This window comes from Alosa pseudoharengus, unplaced genomic scaffold (assembly GCF_046254945.1).
Source record: "Alosa pseudoharengus isolate Yale_2024_CS ecotype anadromous, Long Island Sound unplaced genomic scaffold, YU_APseudo_1.1 YU_APseudo_1.1_scf_5, whole genome shotgun sequence".
In the NCBI taxonomy this organism is placed as follows: Eukaryota; Metazoa; Chordata; class Actinopteri; order Clupeiformes; family Clupeidae; genus Alosa; species Alosa pseudoharengus.
In genome coordinates, this window is record NW_027468837.1 from 4,154,273 (window position 1) to 4,176,070 (window position 21,798).

A 21,798-nucleotide genomic window follows, 5' to 3' on the forward strand; every position below is an offset into this window, starting at 1 on the left:
GACATGTATACTATGATATTCTGACCTGGTCCACAAGAGATCACGTTGAAGTTAAGGGATTCAAGTTCAGCCAATGATAAACTAATCTCATGATGTAATTGGTTCTGTCGCTGCGATTGTAGGTGTGTAGGTGAAGAAGGCACAGTTCGATCCTATAGCCTAAATATTCAGTCATATTTAGACTAATCAATGAATGTTGAAAGTCACAATCTGTCTTCATCTGTCATTGTTTTAAAACGTGTATGCTATTCCACCAGCATTGTAGCGTTATAAATCGAGGCACTGGATTACTTGTCTTGGAAGATTCATGTGATTGGACAAGCTCAATGTCACATATTTCCACCCTTCGTTACGTTATGGGTATGTCGCGTGCGCGAGCGCGGTGTTGGCGCTGCCCGGTTTGTGTATTTCATTTCACTATGGCGGCGTTCAATTGCGGAGGAGGACAAGTTGCTTCGAATTGCCTCCAGTTTAATTGGACTCGGCATTAACCTACAGACTCCATCGTCATTCCAGTTTAGTCTGAATGTCAAGGTATCACAAAAAAACAATGGCTTAACGTGGAATCTTATCAACGGAACTGGTCCTGTGTCTGCGGCAGCTGTAACGTTAGGACTTTGCTTTCTGTGACCACTTAAGCTATTTAGCTAGCTATCCAGCTAGCTGATAAAATCCCGGATTTGTGTTTATTTTTGTTAAACAAGTTGGCAACTATTTTTCTTGGCGACTAACACCACTCCCTCCGACGCCGAAGACTCACGGATTTTCAGAAAATCCTTTTTTGTCTCAGTTGGGCAATATTGTTGATTTGCTAGTTTACATTAGCTACGACAACTAACGTTTGCTAGCTAATATTCGGATAAGAGACCAACTTGGGCAGCTACTTTTAGAAATAGCAAGCCACAAATGATATTACATGTTGAGCGAGATACAACTTTTTTGGGCGCATCATAGATAAGTCAGACTCCGAACCTGAATCGCGGATGAACATTTTTGCCCGTCAGACGTCAGCAAATAAACTGGAAAGTGTGCTTCTGTTGTGGGGAGGGGTAGCTAGCTAGGCAGGAATGCTAGATAGCCAGTTTGCGAATTAGCTAACGCTAACGTTTAAGGCATACAAGATTTTTGCGGAATGTGTGCTTGAACTTCCATCACAGTGCAACTTATACTAGCAGTTAAGTGTCTGACAGGTGAGATCAAGTGTAAAAGACATAGCTGAATGTTAGGTGTTTGCTGTGAATGTAACCACGGTAATTTGTGTTATTTTGAAGACTTGCTCAAATCCTTCTAGTTCTACAACGAAAGGTAACGTTAACGTCAAAACCAAGGAAGGCGAAGGATTTGCTAGCAGTTTGCTCTCAAGGTGGCCACGGATGGCTAGATATGATGAACTCTTGGATTTTATAACGGTACGGATTAGATTACAAATACATGGATTAACGTGATTGCTTCTAGACAATCTGACACTTGTTTCGAATAATCGATCTGAGCGTTTTCCTCGAGGAACGTATCCGCGTTGGTCGCCTGTTCACCGTAGGTAGTCCCAAAAGCTTATTATTCACCGTTTAGCTTGTGTTAGCTACTAGCATAGTACATTCAACATGAGCTACCTCTGAGTTCAGAGGCTGCAGGTCTGGCCTAAAGCCGCTTTTTAAGAGGTACTTTTTATGGATTTTGACAGCTATATTTAAAGTGGAGTATTGGTTTTCCTTACACCATGGAGGTCTTTGGAGACAGTACATTTACTTATACATGATAATTGAGTTATTGTTTTAGTTATGTAGGCAATTGGGTATAACGTCAACTCATTGATGAGTTTCCCCCCTCGATTGACAAAATATATTGGTGAATGCATTGTCGAAGCGAATATATTGTATAGCTAACCTTATTCCAGTTTAGTTAGGGGCTAGAAAGTCAGTCATTCTGGATCAAGAAACCTTGTCTTTCGTACCTGGTTGGAGTAATACTCCCAAGCCATCATCAATGCCTTCAGCGCTGGCAGTTTTTACCTGCCGCCCGAATTCACACCCTTTTCAGGAACGTCATGTCTACCTGGACGAGCCAGTCAAGATTGGGCGATCTGTGGCTCGCTGTCGTCCTGCTCAGAACAACGCAACGTTTGATTGCAAGGTGTTGTCCAGGAATCATGCACTCGTTTGGTTCGATCACAAAACGGGCAAGGTAAGTCACTTCGTACTTAGGCTACTATGTATGAAGGCTTAAATGAACAGGTTGAACAAACAATGTATTGACATGTGTTTTGAAATATGAAACAAGTCGTCGCCGAATATTCTTTATCGCTGTCCAGTTCAAGTGGTGTTGGAGATCCTGTAGTGCTTCTATAATGTGGGTCAAATCCGTTGAATATAGGCATAAATACCTACAAAAAAAGTTGTTGGAGGATATGTTGATTGCTTTTGCCGTTGAGTTGTGGTAAGATGTTGACATATCCAAACAAACTGCACTGAAGGTATTTTAACCCTATGGAGTCAGAGCCCAGATTGTGAGACTAATCTGCTGTTCCTTTTTTAGCAGTAGCACCAAAGTCAAATATATGTTAAATCAAACTCAACTTTACAGTAATATGTTAATAGTCTGCATGTCTATGTAAAATGGTGCAAATAATTGAAGATTTGCAGATGAATGTGGAAGCAGGGAAAAAAAGCTGCAACCGCTTCACCTAATGATCTCAGGATCTGTTAATGCATTGAAAAATAATTGATTGTAGATTGCAGTTCATTTCAATTTTATCTTAGACAATAACAGATACATTCAGTTTCGTCTTCCCCACCTGCCCATATGAGAGTATTTCAGTTGAGACAACTGAGAATCTACTAAATGAAGTTTAGCCACCATAAGTGCTTTTCCTTTCAGTGTGCAGTCATTTTACATACCACCAATGATTAACAGAACTCATGGGCCTTCCCTCAATGGAACAGCAGCAAAATTAGTCATCAAAATAGCAGTGTGTGTGGCTCTGTTAAGGTGAACAAGTGAGGCAACGAGTGAAGGCTGATTTATGCTTCTGCATCAAATCGACGGCATACCCCCGCAGACCCCTCTACGTCACCACGTACCCCCTCCGAGCCTTCCATCGTTGCTCGATGCGCACCTCCAAAAAATTTTAACCTCGCGTCAAGGTGATGCACACAGCAAGGACTTTGATTGGTTGACTTGCCCTGTGTGTTGATAGCCGACTGCTTCAAGCAGTCTACTTTGGGGAGTAGCAACATGCTATTTCACTGATACAAGCTGGTTTATTTTGAATCTTTCCTCGTAAGGAAGACCATCAAATGGCTTTAAAAATTCAGGTAAACAATATTAGCATAATCTAGCTGCCACTTTACACAGCTAACAGCGAGCTAGTGTCACAAACTCAATAACTAAATATATATATATTATAGTTTTATTTACAGTAGGCTATTTACAAAGACATAGAAACTGACCGTATTGCTGACAAATACAGGTGGAGTGGGTCTGGGGAAGATTAATTTACAGCCCATTTCCAAATGTCGTTCCCAAATGGATGCCGATTAAAATGCCTCCGGACGCAATAGGAGAGGCCAAAAACCAATCAAAGCAATGAAAGAGACAGAGTGACTGAAACACACAATTTGCAACAGTTTACTGTCTGGTTGTAGGGAGAACCAGAGCCGTATAGCCTCTGTGTAGAACCATTTTAAGAACACTTTAACTAAATACACTGAAAGCTAATATTTTGTCACTAGCAACCTACTGCCCTCTGTCAAACACTATTGCTTTTTCATCTCTGAACAAAACCGTTCATGTTCAAACGAGCATTTTGTTTCATTCATCATTTCTGGCCGGCCGGATAAAGCAGGCATGGGGGACGAGACTGAAACGTTCAAAGCAATTATGCCGGAATTGTTTCAAGGCAAACACTGAAGTGTAGCTTAATGCAGTGGTCTTTAAATCATTTTCATCCCATACATGATGACTGACAAAATAAATTACTGCGATGTTTAAAGAAACCTTTGTTGGCTTACATTGAACAAGTCAGCATAGCACATCAATTCAAAAATATGTTTTCCGACAACTACGTGAAGCTACTGTAGGCCTATAAATGAACAGAATATCAAACAGGCTACCACTGTTGCAGATATCACATAGGTATCCCTTACATTTTTGTACATTGTTGCACATTCCAACATAAGGAAGCAGTCATTGTTTATATATATTTTTTTAAAACCCTGGCTTCAACAGGGTGCTCTATCATCATCGTGTAAAAATTACGATAGACTACCGGCAAAAACTTGTTGCTGAATGAACCAGACATGAAGTTGAACAAGTTCTAGCATAGTCTAGGTAGTAATGTAGATACAGTAGGCTTGTTTTTGACGAAATTTTCCGCGATATTTTAGAGGCGGCGCCTCCCTTGTAGTCTTGGAGGGATCGCCTCTGAATGACGGGGTTATCTGTTTGGAAAGTCTCTTTGTCAGTAACGTTTTGAAATCAGCACTTCACCAGCAGGCAGTACTTTGTGGGCATTTGTGGGAAAGTTCGCTTGCTAACATAACATAAAATGGCTGGCAGACACCTCTCAAATAACCTCAAACTTATTTTCTGGTTACAATAACTAGGTCATTGGAATTCTGACTTCCGTTCCGGTGGGTAGCGACACAGAGTAGACGCAGAACCTCGAAAGGGTCACGCTGGCGTCGAGGCAACGGCGTAGTCATTGCGTGATGATTTGTGATGATAGAAACTTATGCATAGTTTCAACTGTATCATTGAATAAAGCTGCAACTCCTCGACCTAATGTGTGTCTGTTGCACACAACTTGCTGCAACAGAAGTGAAAGGGGGTTGTCTCGAAGGTCTTGATCACTTATAATGACCTGATTACAAACTGAAGCAACATTTTTCTTGGTAACATCGCAAAACCAAAGCGAACAAAATGAAAAATGGCCTAATACTAAAATTCAAGTTAGATTTATCTACCGAGCCGTTCCTCCAATGGGTTTGTTTTTCTTTCACCAGCTAGCACGGTAAAGTGCAGCCATGGCCTACTGGTTAGGGCTTCGGACCTTGAGCAAGGCACCTAACCCCTCAAAACCCACCGTAAGCACAGTATGCAGAAACACCATTAGGCGGTGGGCCGATGGCTGTTATCTGCTTTAATTTCTGAGAAAATCGATCCCCAGTCATAGTCAGGTTGGTTTTTTCCACGTGAACTAAATATTTTTCTTCTCAACACAGTTGAGCCAGTTTTAAAGCTCATATATTCATGAAAATGAAACTTCCGTTTAGTAAACTGACTACGCAAATGGTTTGGATTACTAGATACTGCGAACCAATCAAGAACTTGTAATTAGCATAATCTGATATGAAATCTGCCTATGAATAAGCGGAGTAGACGCCAAAATGAGATGATTAACAAACCTACACCATCCTGATCTGTATCTTCATACCCCTTGTGGGCTCTTTCAATATGCTTTATGTTGGCATATTGCATTAGAGCCTGACCGATATAGGATTTTGAAGGCCGATACCGATACAAATATTTGTTAATTTAAAAATGCGATATTCCGATATATCGGCCGATATATATTTTTTTTTTCAGACACGCGCAACAAAACATTAACAGATTTCCCTAACATTAGTTATTTGTAGTTATTTATGAGTATTGACTAAAATACTATGATAATGCATTTCAAAAACAAACTTGTTTATTTTTAAATAATATTGTCACAGTGGAACAGAGGAACATCGAAATATATTAAAGTTCTGATAAATAAAATGTATAAATATAGCTGCAAGCAGCAATGTGGGGGCCAAGCAGGCAGTTCAGCAGGCCAGATTTGCCATGCAACTCAATGCCGTGGCATCAGGCATATAGCATTAAGCAGTCACAGCAAGTTCCATGTCAAACAACCCAAGATTGGCTGAGTTACAAGGTCAAGTTTCACATGAAAACATAACTGATTTTGTGTCGCTGAACCAGGGTGAGTGTCGCCGCCCCCTCACCCAGCCAACCCACCGCCGCTATCGCCCCTGCCCGTCCCACCCCGCCCCACTCTTGCACGCACGCTTTAGAATTAACTGGATGGAACTCGCTGTCATCAGTTTCACATCAAAAATAAAAGATTGATTGAAATATTATCATGCTTGCTGTGATTTCAATGACCCCATAGAGGTCAAAGGTCACCAAATTATTTGTGCATCATCAGGATGAACCAGACGGTTCTATGGGCTACCATTGACCTCCATTGCAGAATAATGCAGCAACTACAGGCCAAAATACATTTTTGCCAATTACAGAGATTCCTAGAGGTCAAAGGTCACCAAATTTCTTGAGCGTCCTCCTGGTGGGTCCTGGGGACAATGTACTAAGTTTGGTTTTGATACATGAAAGCATTGCTGAGATATGAGCTCACTTCCTGTTTGGCGGCTTCGCCGCAAATTTCGATAGGCTGTTACAGACCAATGCTTTTGTCAATTGTTCCAGAAAGCAATGCACTCATCAGGCATGGTCTGAAGATGGTCTCTGACAATTTTGGTGAGGATACGCTGAAATTTATGACCTGCGAAAACTTGTACGTGTTTTTGATTAAATCCAATATGGCGGCCGAATCAATTACGATGACATCACAAATTGGCTTGGGTCGGCCTAAGGACCTCCAACAGTACTACCAGACACCACTAGTGTGTTTTAATTCTAAGCACAACTGCAGTTACAGGCCAAAAGGCATGTTTCTTAATTACAGCGCCCCCTAGAGGTCAAAGGTCACCAGATTTCTTGAGCGTCCCCCTGATTGGGTCCTGAGTCCATGCACTTAGTTTGGTTATAATAGATCAATGGGTTGCTGAGATATCAGCTCACTTCCTGTTTGGCGGCTTCGCCGCAAATTTCGATTGGATGTTATGGATGAACGGTTTTAGTTCCGGAGACAAAACACCACAACTTTTGTGAGGCTTGGTCTGAAGATCATGTATGTCAAGTTTGGTGTCGATCGGACAAAATTTGTGACCTGTGAAGTTTTAGTTTCACTTTCACTAAAATCCAATATGGCGGAAAATCCATCATGGCGGAAAATGACGTCATAGAGTGCGTTGAACTCGGCTTGGTCCAAGGATTCCAACGATACCTCATTTTTGAAAATCGGCCATACGGGTCAGAAGTTACATGCGTGAACGCAAGTCCAAATTTGGCCTGTTGGTGGCGCTAGAGCGCTGGAGGTGCCGGCATGAAACTTGGTGAGATTAATTATTGGACTGTCCCCAATCAGTGTGCCAAAATTCACAACTTTTCACCAGACGGTTCTATGGGCTGCCATAGACTTCCATGGCGGAATAATAATAATAATAAGAAAACTAACAAACACAATGGTTGCCTCGCAGCTTCGCTGCTTGGCCCCCAAATATAGCTGCAAGCAGCAATGAGGGGGCCAAGCAGGCAGTTCAGCAGGCCAGATTTGCTATGTAAGTCAATGCCGTTGCATCAGACATGTAGGCTTAAGCAGTCACAGCAAGTTCCATGCCATACAACCCAAGATTGGCTGAGTTACAAGGTCAAGTTTCACATCAAAACATAGCTGATTTTGTGGGGCTGAACCAGGGCTGAGTGTCGGCGCCCCCTCCCCCAGCCAGCCCACCGCCGCAACCGCCCCATCCCACCCCGTCCCACCCTTGCACGCACACATTAGAATGAACTGGATGGAACTTGCTGTCATCAGTTTCACATCAAAAATAAAAGATTGACTGAGATATGATCACACTTGCTGTGATTTAAACACAGAGGTCAAAACTTGACGTCATAGGGTGTGTTGAACTCGGCTTGGCCCAAGGATTCCAATGATACCTCATTTTGATATTCGGGTCAACGAGTCAAAAGTTACGTCCGTGAACACACGTCCAACTTTGGCCTGTTGGTGGCGCTAGAGCATTGGAGGAGCCGGCATGAAACTTGGTGAAGTTAATTATTGAGCTGTCCCCAATCAGTGTGCCAAATTGTATAACTTTTTACCAGACGGTTCTATGGGCTGCCATTGACTTCCATTGCAGAATAATGCACATCAGCAACTACTGGCCAAAATGCATTTTTGTCAATTACAGAGCCCCCTAGAGGTCAAAGGTCACCAAATTTCTTGAGCGTCCTACCGATGGGCTCGAATGTGCATGTACCAAGTTTGGTTTTGATACATGTAAGCGTTGCTGAGATATGAGCTCACTTCCTGTTTGGCGGCTTTGCCGCAAAGTTCGAAAGGCTGTTACGGGCCAATGCTTCTGGCAATTGTTCCAGAAAGCAAAGCACTCATCAGGCATGGTCTGAAGATGGTCTCTGCCAATTTTGGCGAGGATCCGCTGAAATTTGTGACCTGCGAAAACTTTTTGATGTTTTTGATTAAATCCAATATGGCGGCCGAATCAATTACGATGACATCACAAATTGACTTGGGTCGGCCTAAGGACCTCCAGCAGTACTACCAGACACCACTAGTGTGTTTTAATTCTAAGCACAACTGCAGTTACAGGCCAAAAGGCATGTTTCTTAGTTACAGCGCCCCCTAGAGGTCAAAGGTCACCAGATTTCTTGAGCGTCCCCCTGATTGGGTCCTGAGTGAATGTACTTAGTTTGGTTATGATAGATCAATGGGTTGCTGAGATATCAGCTCACTTCCTGTTTGGCGGCTTCGCCGCAAATTTCGATTGGATATTATGGATGAACGGTTTTAGTTCCGGAGACAAAACACCACAACTTTTGTGAGACTTGGTCTGAAGATCATGTATGTCAAGTTTGGTGTCGATCGGACAAAATTTGTGACCTGTGAAGTTTTAGTTTCACTTTCACTAAAATCCAATATGGCGGAAAATCCATCATGGCGGAAAATGACGTCATAGGGTGCGTTGAACTCGGCCTGATCCAAGGATTCCAATGGTACCTCAATTTTTAAAATCGGGCCAACGGGTCAGAAGTTACATGCGTGAACGTATGTCCAATTTTGGCCTGTTGGTGGCGCTAGAGCGCTTGAGGTGCCGGTATGAAACTTGGTGACATTAAACATGGGCCTGTCCCCAATCAGTGTGCCAAATTTCCCAACTTTTTACCAGACGGTTCTATGGGCTGCCATAGACTCCCATGGCGGAAGAAAGATGTTTAATAAATATAGCTGCAAGCAGCAATGAGGGGGCCAAGCAGTATAGGCCGGAGTAGCCACGGTGACAAGATAGAACTCAGCAGACACCCGGGATCAACAGGGCCGAGTATTGCCACCGCCTCCGCCAGCCAGCCCCCCCCCCACCTAATCACCCCAGCCCGTCCCATCCCGTCCTGCCCTGCCCTTCCCTTGCACGCACGCATTAGAATTAACTGGATGGAACATGTTGTCATCAGTTTCACATCAAAAAGTAAAACATTGATATAACACATCAGCAACTACACATCAAAATGCAATATTGCTAATTGCAGCACCCCCTACAGGTCAAAGGTCACCATATTTTTTGAGCGTCATCCTAATGGGGTAATGAATATATGTAGTAAGTTTGGTTATGATACATGGCAGGGTTGCTGAGATATGAGCTCACTTCCTGTTTGGCGGCTTCACCGCAAATTTCGATTGGCTGTTACAGCCGAATGCTTCTGTCAATTGTTCCAGAATGCAAAATATTGATAGGTTATGGTCTGAAGATGGTCTGTGCCAATGTTGGTGAAGATCAGATGAAATTTGCGACCTGTGAAAACTTTTTGATGTTTGATATTAAATCTAACATGACGGCCGAATCAATTACGATTACATCACAAGTTGGCCTGGGTCGGCCTAAGGACCTCCAACAGTATTATCAGACACCACTAGTACATTTTAATTCTAAGCACAACTGCAGCTACAGGCCAAATGGCATGTTTCTTAATTACAGCGCCCCCTAGAGGTCAAAGGTCACCAGATTTCTTGAGCGTCCCCCTGATTGGGTCCTGAGTCCACATACTAAGTTTGGTTATGATAGATTAATGGGTTGCTGAGATATGAGCTCACTTCCTGTTTGGCGGCTTCGCCGCACAATTCGATTGGCTGTTACGCGCGAATGGTTATAGTTCCGAAGACAAAAAGCAATGCATTAATGAGGCATGGTCTGTAGATGATATCTGTGAAGTTTGGTATCAATTGGACAAAATTTGTGACCTGTGAAGACATTTCAGGTTTTTTGATGAAATCCAATATGGCGGAAAATCCATCATAGCGGAAATTGACGTCACAGGGTGCGTTGAACTCAGCTTGGTCCAAGGATTCCAACGATACATCATTTTTGACAATCGGCCATACGGGTCAAAAGTTACTTGCGTGAACGCACATCCAACTTTGGCCTGTTGGTGGCGCTAGAGCGCTTGAGGTGCCGGCATGAAACTTGGTGAAATGAATTATTGGACTGTCCCCAATTAGTGTGCAAAATTTTATAACTTTTTACCAGACGGTTCTATTGGCTGCCATTGACTTCCATTGCAAAATAATGCGCATCAGCAACTACTGGCCAAAATGCATTTTTGTCAATTACAGTGCCCCCTAGAGGTCAAATGTCACCAAATTTATTGAGCGTCCTCCCGATGGGGTCTGAGGTACATGTACTAAATTTGGTTTTGATACATGAAAGCGTTGCTGAGATATGAAATCACTTCCTGTTTGGCGGCTTCGCCGCAAATTTCGATTGGCTGGTGCAGGTCAATGCTTCTGTCAATTGTTCCAGAAAGCAATGCACTCATCAGGCATGGTCTGAAGATTGTCTCTGCCAATTTTGGTGAAGAACAGATGAAATTTGTGACCTGCGAAAGCTTGTACGTGTTTTTGATTAAATGCAATATGGCGGCCGAATCAATTACGATGACATCACAAGTTGGCTTGGGTCGGCCTAAGGACCTCCAACAGTATTACCAGACATCACTAGTGCATTTTAATTCTAAGCACAACTGCAGCTACAGGCCAAAAGGCATGTTTCTTAATTACAGCGCCCCCTAGAGGTCAAAGGTCACCAGATTTCTTGTGCATCCCCCTGATTGGGTCCTGAGTCCATGTACTTAGTTTGGTTATGATAGATCAATGGGTTGCTGAGATATGAGCTCACTTCCTGTTTGGCGGCTTCGCCACAAATTTCGATTGGCTGTTATGCGCGAACGGTTATAGTTCCGAAGACAAAACACCACAACTTTTGTGAGGCTTGGTCTGAAGATCATGTGTGTCAAGTTTGGTGGCGATCGGACAAAATTTGTGACCTGTGAAGTTTTAGTTTCACTTTCACTAAAATCCAATATGGCGGAAAATCCATCATGGCGGAAAATGACGTCATAGGGTGCGTTGAACTCGGCTTGGTCCAAGGAATCCAACGATACCTCATTTGTGACAATCGGACATACGGGTCAAAAGTTACGTGCGTGAACGCACGTCTAACTTTGGCCTGTTGGTGGCGCTAGAGCGGTCAAGGTGCCAACATGAACCTTGGTGAAATTAATCATGGCACTGTCCCCAATCAGTGTGCCAAATTTCACAACTTTTTACCAGACGGTTCTATAGGCTGCCATAGACTCCAATGGCAGAGGAAAGATGTTAAATAATAATAAGAAATCATAGAAACACAATGGGTGCCTTCGCAGCTTCGCTGCTTGGCCCCCAATAATAAGAAATCATAGAATCACTAAGGGTTGCTTCGCAGCTTCGCTGCTTGGCCCCCAAAAATAGAAACTTAAGATATGAAACTTAGTCTTTTGAACAAAAACATAATAACAACAACAACCAAATCAAAGTTACCAGTATTAAAAGACTTAGTAAGCTTCATAAATATGACTTTGAACTAAGACTTAATAATTACAAAAAATAATGATGACATTATTACTATCATCATCATTTGTATTATCATTAAACAAGATAAAGGTCACTCTTAAATGTTTGAGTGTGCGTGTGTAATAATTAGTCCCTATTGCCTTATAAGCTACTTTATAATTACAATGTCAGCTTGCTTATCCCTTTACCTGCACTTTTAAAATGATTTCCATCAAGCTACATCAAACCATTTTCAATCATCAGTTGCTGTCTGCCTTCTAAAACCTACTATTTAGTGATCTAAATACATTATGTAACTTGTTAATGCAGCTGCTGAACGACAGTCTGAAACGCACACTTCGCGTCATTGGATTTTTACACACGTGTAAAAGAAAAGCTAACTTTTATGCACAAGCTACGTTTTGCACAAGCTACGTATGCAGGGACTGTAACTACAGATATACTAGTTATAAATAATTACTTTATTTAGGCAGAATAAGTTCGTTGTGGTTTCCAAGCTCATTAATGTTAACGTTAGCGGTCTTCCACTGATATTCATGGCATTAGCTAGCTTTGTGGTTAGCTAGTCTATGATGAGGCCTAATTTAGCAATGGATAACGTCATACTGCAAATTGTAAAACATGCGCGTTCAAAATAACAGGCCGGGGAGAGATGATACGTCTCACTGCTATAACTGTCACGCTATTAAAGAAATAAATCTTCAGTCACATTGTCAAAAGTTAAAAGAACAGACAGTCAACTACACTGTAACAACGTAACGTAATTACTAGCTAATTCCGCTTCACTCTCGGCTTATTTAACAGCAGCAAAACTGGACATTGTTTTCACGAAATTTTGTCATGCTTATTTGAGTTAAGAGAACTGATGGGGATGTTCTTTTAATTGTTATTTCAAGCAATGTATGTCTCGTGACCAACTCACTTCACTGATGATCTTACTCGCGGATAACTGGTTCTCTCTGCCCGACTCTGGCTGGATCAGCAGGTTGCAGGATGTGTGGCGCGTTATACACGAGTGTTGCCAGCAGGGACGGTGTAGAGTGCCCTCTGGTGGACAAACTATACAACGCCAACACTCATGACATGGTTGAAGGGTGTTTTGTCTGTTTTTATTTTATTTTTAAAATATTCATTTATCGGCCATTATAAATGCCGATACCGATAGTTTGGAAAATGTCTAATATCGGCCCACCGATAAATCGGTCGGGCTCTATATTGCATGCACTTTCTGTGGTAGCCAACATGAGCTGGAATGTCTGGGATATTGTGTTCCTTTTTAAGGTTTAATTTCGACCAACTTGGGTGTAGCTGACTTATTGCACAGTTGCACCCTACACTACATGTTTGCAGGAAATAGACCTATAAAGTACTTTTGTTAGTTTAGAAAAAACGTGAATTTTTTTGACTGAAGAAAGTTTTTATTGTATTTTAACATTCTACAAAATGTTCACATAAAAATGTACAAAGGTTTCTAAAACAACGCCTTTGTCACACCACTCAATGAACTAGCTAGCTGGCTAGTTAGCCAGCAAAGTTAACCAACTGACCAGGCACTGATCTGGTTCCTTTTCAAGGTATTTAGGTATTTCACACTGGTGATGACACGCACTATCTGAAGGTTGATGTGAACATTGTACTAGAGTTGAATGTGGATTAGATTAGATTAGATCCAACTTTATTGTCATTGTGCAGAGTACAGAGACAACGAAATGCAGTTAGCGTCTAACCAAAAGTGCAAAAAAGTAAAAAAAACTGCAAAGTGAACAGTATAGACAAGTAGTGTAGTGTAGTGTAAACAGTATATGACATATAGTGCAGTGTGTTCAGTAGTATACAGTTAGGCAAGTGGCATGGTTCACAGTCGGGATATGTGCAATGTATTGTTAACAATAACATTATAAGAGCAGAATAATTATGGATATCCAGTATGGACAATACAGACAGATATACAGTTGACTATGGAGTATAATCCGTATGATGGCATAAACATTATAAGAGCAGTAGAATATTGGTATGTATAAGTGTGTACATTTGTAAAAGAAATAGAATGCTTTGGGCAGGATAGGGTAGTGCCACCTCTTTGTTGTCCCTGTCAAGTGGTCCATGGTCGTGGTGCTGCTCAACAGGCGTGGTGTGTGTGTGTGTGTGTGGTAGTTGGATGCAGTATGGACAATATAGACAGATGTACAGGTCTGTGCAGTGTATTAACAGCAGTGTTGGGCAAGTTACTGAAAATTAGTTATTAGTTACAGTTACTAGTTACTACTTTCAAAAGTAATTGAATTACTGTACCAATTACTGTATATCAAAAGTAATTAGTTACTAGAGAAAGTAACTTTTGAGATACTTTTAAGTCTGCTTTTAAAATGTCAATATGAACAGTACTGAACAGTCACACACACAATAAACCTAATTTTTAGACCTATTGTTTGTAGTTTCAACGGGCCTTCAAATCAATAACCTTGTGCATGAGTTCTCAAACTTTTTCCGACCACAAAACATTCTACAATGCATGAAGGCTTCCCTGACCTTGTTTTGCGCCACCCTCATCATCTAGGTGGTTTGATAGATATGTACAGTACACTGCCTACTGCTTGCCTTCTACTATACTATACTACTACTACTACTACTACTACTAGTAGTAGTAGTATCAAGGATTAAAGTTCTCCGTCATAGGACGGATTTCCGTCAATTTGATTTTAGAAATGTCATATTTGAGATTGATGCAGATCCGATGAGAAAAAAAAATAGGAGGGGGGGGGACTATCACCTTTGCTTTTCCAAAGAACACGTAGGCTATGGAGGACTATAACGGTCTAAAAGTTGGATTATAGTGACACATTAGATACAGCTGACGAGGTTGGCCAATCCGTTTAACTTTTTTGGATATGATATTGTGAGCTCTATGTGCGAATTCGGAGAAGAAGCGTAGGCTGTGTTCTTTCCGTGCATCAATGTAGACAATTTCTTACTATCGCGAACTCTTGTCAGAGGAGGTCATTCATTTTGGGTGTCACCTATGACTTGAACAGATAGCCTTCTATGCCACCCGATGTAGGCTACTATTATTGTTAGTTTTTAATCAATGCAACATTATAACATTATGTGTAAAGCGACGCAATATAAACCGTAGCCTATGCAATTTATTATCCCGTCTGTTGTCATGTACAACAATGTTTTTCACAATTTGCGACGGAAGGTTTTGACTGAGCGTGTTAGCATAAAAAATAATAATAATATCACTGTCATCATCGCGAACTGTTGAGTAAGGGGGTCAGTCTGTTTGTGACGCACAGACAGCCTTGTAGCCTATTTTGCTTAGGCCTCACTTTTAACGACAGTAGATTGTGAGTGTATGTTGAAAAAAAATAACCATACAATTAAAATAGTCAACTTAAAACTTTGCTATAAAATATTATTAATTTATAGCACAAAACCATAACCAGTAGGCCTACCAGAACCTTGCATATTAGCGTCATGATTTGTGTGCGTCTATTTGGCAAGGCCACTAGCTGTCATGGATGCATTGTTGCTAAAGGAAGGCAGGTGTCAAAAGTTAAAAAATAAATGGAGATGGGCAGCTGTTGGAAACGGGGGAGAACTAACAAGCCATGGTGTAAAGAAATTAAAGTGCCAGGGGTTTGCTTTTGCGCGGTTCGCTGCAAGAAAATTGTTTATGGATGCAATAGGAAAACGTTTTAGCACGCCACCAATCAGAAGACCGCTATAAGGTTAACGTTCGTGCACTTCAGGACATCTTCCCTACCTGGTGCAACTAGCCACCACGACAGAGGTAGGCTACGTTTATCTATGGCTGACCGTTTTTACGTTTAGAAAGTAGGCTACGCATGTTCTTTCATAGCGCAACACGACCTGTCCCTCACCATATCGCAACCTCTTGTCAACCTTATACAATCTGTTGCTGAAGACAAAGCACCGTCTCCAGATTGTCGTTATCAAATGCGCAGACCTCCTGCATGAGCACACACAGTATTGCTGCTCATTGAAAAACTGAGTTGTCTGTAAAACTCAAAATTACCATGTTTTCATTAAATGCGGATGAGGCAACAAATGGAAAAATGAACAATATCTAGAATGTTCTGATTCGTTACTTTGATGAGGAAATGGGAAGTCTTGCAAACTTGATTTTATAGATTTTACTTGGTGTTGAATTGCATATTAACCAGAAAAAAATCTCCCCTTTAAACACTTTTGGCCTGAAGTAATTAAATAAGAGTGTGTTAAAGCCTTTCTACAATATTGCTGCAGTAGAAAAGAACAGCAATGGCTAATCAGCAATGGTCAGGGATGGTACTAAAATATATTTTTGTTCATCAGGAAAACTCAATCTCAATAAAGAACACTTTCAATTCGCCTTATTAACATGGCGGCCATTGGCGGCTAAAACAAGGCTACAGGGTACACAAACCATAGGATTGTTATGTTCTATGCCAGTGTTTCCCAAACTTTTTTTCTGGGGACCCACTTTTTAAAAATGACAGACCATCGCGACCCATTTCACTTCAGATCTAACATGCAACCTGCATGCAACCACCAATATTTAATTTATTAGACAACATAAATTGTGCTGGCGACCCAAATAAAATCTCCTGCGACCCACCTGTGGGTCGCGACCCAGTCTTTGGGAAACACTGTTCTATGCATTCACCTGTAGGTGGCATTAATTATATAGTAAGTGTACCCTGTAGCCCCGTTTTGGTTTAAAAAATGGCCGCCGTGTGAATAAGGCGAATACTCCCTTTACTTTGCTGTTTGCATCTTTTTGTACATTAAAAAACAATAGGTTTTCTCTATAGGTAGATAAGAACAACGTATGACTTATGGCCTGAAAAAAGTTCAGTCAAACGATTTTTTTTCACTTTAATCCCTGAGTAGTATGCATGGTGGTGCACTGACACTGAATTCTGCAATATAGTCATGAGTTATTATTATCATTATTATTGCAATCCTTCTGTAGGCTATATGGAATGAGTTCAATGGGATGTGAAACAATGTTAAATGGCCTATTTTCAAAGCAGTTATTGTCTGCTCACACACACATACAACCTTAGGTTATCCTCATCCTGCTTTGAACACAGTTGTATTATATAGCATTTTAAGCACCACCAGTTTAGGAAAAGCCTGCGCTGAACAAGTGCTGACCTACCGAAATAAGTTCTAATGCGCATCCGAGGGTTTGGGGTTGTCGCGCACTATGCAGAAGGTTACTCTTCAGCTGATAAGGTGTTCCAGAGAGAAGTTGCATGTTCCGTCGCAGACAAAATTAATCCATAACACCTAGGGGTGTCACGATTCTCCAAATCCTCGATTCGATGTAATTTTTGATTTTAAAGTCACGATTCGATTCGATTTTCGATCTTTTTCAAATATTACTATTAATGCATTCCTTATATGTTATTTACTCTTTTTGGTCTTTTCTTTTTCAGGGGGCTTTTATTTTGAAACCGCTTTCAAACCGTTCCAACCGCGAGGTTGTAATGTAAACAGAACTAACATTAGGCTAAAACAGAGACGTGAACATATTGAAATGAAACAACACAGAATGTTAATTTGATTGTTTCAGCACACTCCGAAAAGACCCAAGGTTAGTGTTCATGGAATATGTACTTATAAATGTGCATTTTAAGACTTAAAGTAACTTTGGACTGTAATTAGACCATCTTTTCACTGGCTAAGTTGAGTGGGCTAAATTAGTTTTAATTGACGTGAATGAACGAATACTTCCACACCGGTGATTTCAAAGTAGCAAGAGGGGCTTTGATTTCGGTAGGTTGATGTGTAGGCCTATATTTTAACTGGCTGCAGCGATCGGAGTGTTGACGCTGCAGTTCAGCACGTGCATGTGTGTTTGTGCGTCTTGGCATACATGCTGGACGTGACATTGGGGGTGTGGCTGCATCGTCGATTCTACTTTTAAGTTCGAAGTTCGAGATTGAGATGTAATTTCGATCGATTTCGAAATAAAATCGAAATCGTGACACCCTTAATAACACCATGGACGTCAATTCTGATGTAAGCATACTGTGCAAATAACTAAAGTCGCTGTATTACGTAGGGTAGGCTATTTGGAGGTTTCTTTATCTGGTAAGTGAAATCTGCATTTTCCTCGAGTTAAACGTGTGCTTGCTTGTGCCAAGACTATATATAGGCTACTGTATGTAGGCCTATTAGTGTGTGGCGTGGCTATGTTGTAAGAATGAGACATTGATATAACGATGCTTTTGCGCAATAGGCGAAAACGAGCAGAGATCAAATAAACAACAATGCGCTTTTACTGTAGTGGAGCTCACGAGATGGAAACGAAAGGGAAAAGGCTTTTAAGATGCCCATTTAAATTGTACTCTTGTGTGTTTTAGCATAAATCCGAAATAAGGAGGAATGTGAGGAGGCTCCTATTAACTGTAAAGAATGCATCTGCAATCTAAACATGAAACACAATCGCTGGAAACACAGCTAAGGTCGGGAGACGTTAGATCAGAAGCAGCAAATGTGCATCTGTCATCTTGTCTGCAGTCATTCATTCAAGATCAACAGAGTAACGCAAGTAACGAACTCTTTGAAATTTCAGTAATTGTAATTGCATTACTTGATTTACAAGAATACTTCGTTACATGTTCGTTACCACTAAAAGTAGTGGAATTACAGTAACGCGTTACTTTGTAACGCATTACTCCCAACACTGATTAACAGTTACATTATAAGAGTCGTAAAAATAAGTGTATGTGCAGTATTAACAGTAGACTGGTACAGTTGACTATGGAGTATAGTCTACAGCAGGGCTCTTCAATTGGCGGCCCGCGGGCTGGGTCCGGCCCGCGAGGTCATTTGTACTGGCCCTTTAAAAAAATGTAATCTCTAGCAAGCGCATGAGCTGTTGCATCTCTCGCTCGCTTTAGTCCTGCAGCCACTGCACCTCAGCCCATTGAACAAGTTAGGCTACATTACAATTCATTACATTTGTACATTTATAAGCTGAACGTAAGTGCCATAGTTTAGTTTCAACCTAAATGGAGTTGGAGTTTATTAACTACTAATATTTAACAGATTGCACCACACATAGTTTCTGTCAACAATATCGCAAAAAAACACGGGCACAATTTCTGCAAAACTTGGTGGAAAGGTGGAGCAGATCCGACTCAAAGAGAATTTCAAAGTGTTTCTATATAGTAGCCTGGCTATTGCCGATGTCCTTCATTTCTTCACGTCTTACAACATAGACAAATGCAATAATAGTCTAGTGAAGTCAGAAATGAGCCTGTCTAAAGGCCTCTTGGAAATCATGTGGCATGTTACATTAAATGCGCACACAATTGCGATTCGAAGCAAAAAGTATGATAGCCTAATGAAGGTAAATTGCATATTTGTAAATGTGGCGATGGCGAAGCGTTAAAGTGAAACGTAGACTTTATAATAACCAAAGAAAGTAAAGGAGATGATTTGCACCTCTGTTCACCAAATAAAGGCCGTGGTTGTGTTTCTACAATATGTTGGCACAAAACGTAATTTCTGTCAGAAACCAAGTAGGCTAAACGTTTTCATTGTCATCGTGAACTATGACGATGCCAATGTTCAGTAGGCTATGTGTTTTATTTATTAAAGCAGTGACATTTGGTTTAATGCATGGGGTAACGTGAGGTGCGTCAGAAAAAAGATGGGCCTGTCCCTCTCAAAACATGTTAAAATAGCGTGATTAGCAACCAGAAAGTAAAAAAAAATCCCGGGGGAAACACCCCCGGACCCCCGTGTTGTTATTATTATTATTAGGCTATTATGACTGGCCTGCCACCACTGCTAAAACAAATCTAGACGTCACGGTCATCTCAAAAATGGTGGGAACTTCAAATGTAACAAGTAGGCCTATAAGTCAGAAGAGCTACATATGCGACTGATTACACATTTAATTTACCAGAACAGTGTTTGAATCCTGTTTGTAGCCTACTCACTGGAAATCTTGGACCTAGCAGTTACTGTGCAAAGCACAGATTCCATTTGTGTTATCTGTTATCACAGATTTCATTCCATCTTACAAGTAGCCACCAACAACCAGCTAATGATGTTGTTATGCATGTACAAAATACAACATTTGAACACCCATATTGCTGCAGCTGTTAATGTGATTACTCATATTTCAAGCCGCATTTCTCCGGCCCCTCAGTTGTGATGCTTTTCATGAACTGGCCCCCATTACAAACTAATTGAATAGCCCTGGTCTACAGTTTGATAGCATTAAAGTATGGATGGTAACACACAACCCATTTATTACCTCCTGGTCGGGAGGAATGAAACGGGCATGGGGACGAAAGAAACATACAGTTGAAGTTATGAAAACTTCAGTATTTATGGCCGCCGCTGGCGGTCAATGATTCCCGGGACACCGAAATACCAGGGCACTTGGTCGGCATGTAGCTCCACTAGACTTTTTACGGAAAATTGTGTTCGTTCGGTCCCCGGGGTCTGTGACACAGACCCTGTCACTGTCACAGACAACAATGGTTTCGCATGAGACAATTAGGAAATATGAAAGCGGAGCTCTATAGTATAGTAATATATATTGGGGGGAAAAAGTGGCACCTCTGTAATATTTTTTGTACAGCTAGGGTTGTAACTGTGCACAAAAATCACAATTCGGTACCTCAGTGTTGAAGTCACGGTTTGGTTAATTACAGTAATGCTAGCCTTACATTCACTGACAAAATTGCTGATGCTCAACACGTATAAGCAGGAATAATATTTTGAAAAGATGTGAAATGTTTTTTTACCGTTCTGGTCTGCCACTTAATATGTTTGTGTGCAAACCCTAATTTGAAAAATGGTCCGTACTGCACATGCAAAAAAAGCCCAACGTTGGTTACTGTATTCGGTACATTCAGTACAAATCTGTCTTGAACCTAACGTTATGTACCTAAATGGTTTGTTACAAATATAGCCCTTTTCACACAGAGATCACACAAGAGGAGACGTCTTTTTGCCGCATCGTGTGTCTGAAAACGAGGTGAAAATTTGCCGGCCTGCTGATCTGTTCACATGATCCGGCATTTTGGGGAGCCAGGAGGCAGGATCAGCTAGCAAATTAAAACATGACGTGCAACAGGGGGCGTGTAGAGTGATAGTCGTAGGCCTTCAGATGCAGCAGGTGTGTGTTTTCCAAAACCATGGCGGGAGAACCGACTGCACTTTGGTTAGCTGCTGCGCACATTTTTAGTACCCTACAAATCTAAAGCCCTGATGAAGACCTCTGTGCTAGGTCGAAACATTTTGGTGTTTTATTGAAGTAGCCAGTTCCTTGCTGTCACTGTTTTTGGAGTGCTTGGATTAATATCTTTCTTATATTGGACTGATCCCTCTTATCCAAGAGCACCCGATATCGCGGATGTACGTTTATCAACTAGAGCTACCAGCCATTTGTTCTGAGTTGAACTAGCTATTCAACAACCTCAGACGTCAAATTGGTTATATGCAATCACGACTACCTGTGTAAACTACCTGTGTCAGATCTGTGGTGTGTGCGTTCTGTCACTGCTGCATCGTGATTGCAAGGTGTAAAGACTATTGGAGTTGGTGTCTGTTTTTGATAGGCCAGTGTCATAGAACCTGAAATGTGCACAATATCATACATGCACATGCACAGTTGCATACCCAGCTGAAGATGATAGATCACTCTTTTCTTCCACATCCTCCTCCTTACACATCCTCCTTTTCATATCTTTCTGACTGCATAATAAGCCACACACTTACCCAGTAATGCAGAAAAAATCTGGTGATATACTGTGGAAATACTGTTATACACATTTTTGGTCGTACTGTCCAATACTACTAACAGTTTTTTGAGGAATAGCCTACAAGGCAAATAAAACCAGCAAATTCTACAGGTTGAAAAAGAGAATATTTTTAATAGGATGAAGCATAAGGCAGAATCCAGCTCTAAAGGATGGAAATAAGAGAACAACACAGTTGAGAGACCAAAAAAAGCGTTCAAACATGTGGGCCTGGTT

At 41.2% G+C, this 21,798-nt stretch overlaps 1 protein-coding gene across 6 annotated transcripts in view; it reads left to right on the top strand.

Moving 5' to 3' along the window:
- Nucleotides 1-361: 361 nt before the first annotated feature.
- Nucleotides 362-21,798, top strand: part of slmapa (sarcolemma associated protein a) — an 88,638-nt gene continuing 67,201 nt past the window's right edge. For 3 of the 6 annotated variants that reach the window (XM_076269289.1, XM_076269287.1, XM_076269288.1), the window contains exon 1: nt 365-2,181. In XM_076269289.1, coding sequence (XP_076125404.1) covers nt 1,984-2,181 — 198 coding nt within the window. In that variant the 5' untranslated portion in view covers nt 365-1,983. Of the gene's footprint in view, nt 2,182-21,798 lie in introns of all 6 variants that reach the window. The other 3 variants (XM_076269285.1, XM_076269284.1, XM_076269286.1) reach the window with 3 other exon arrangements.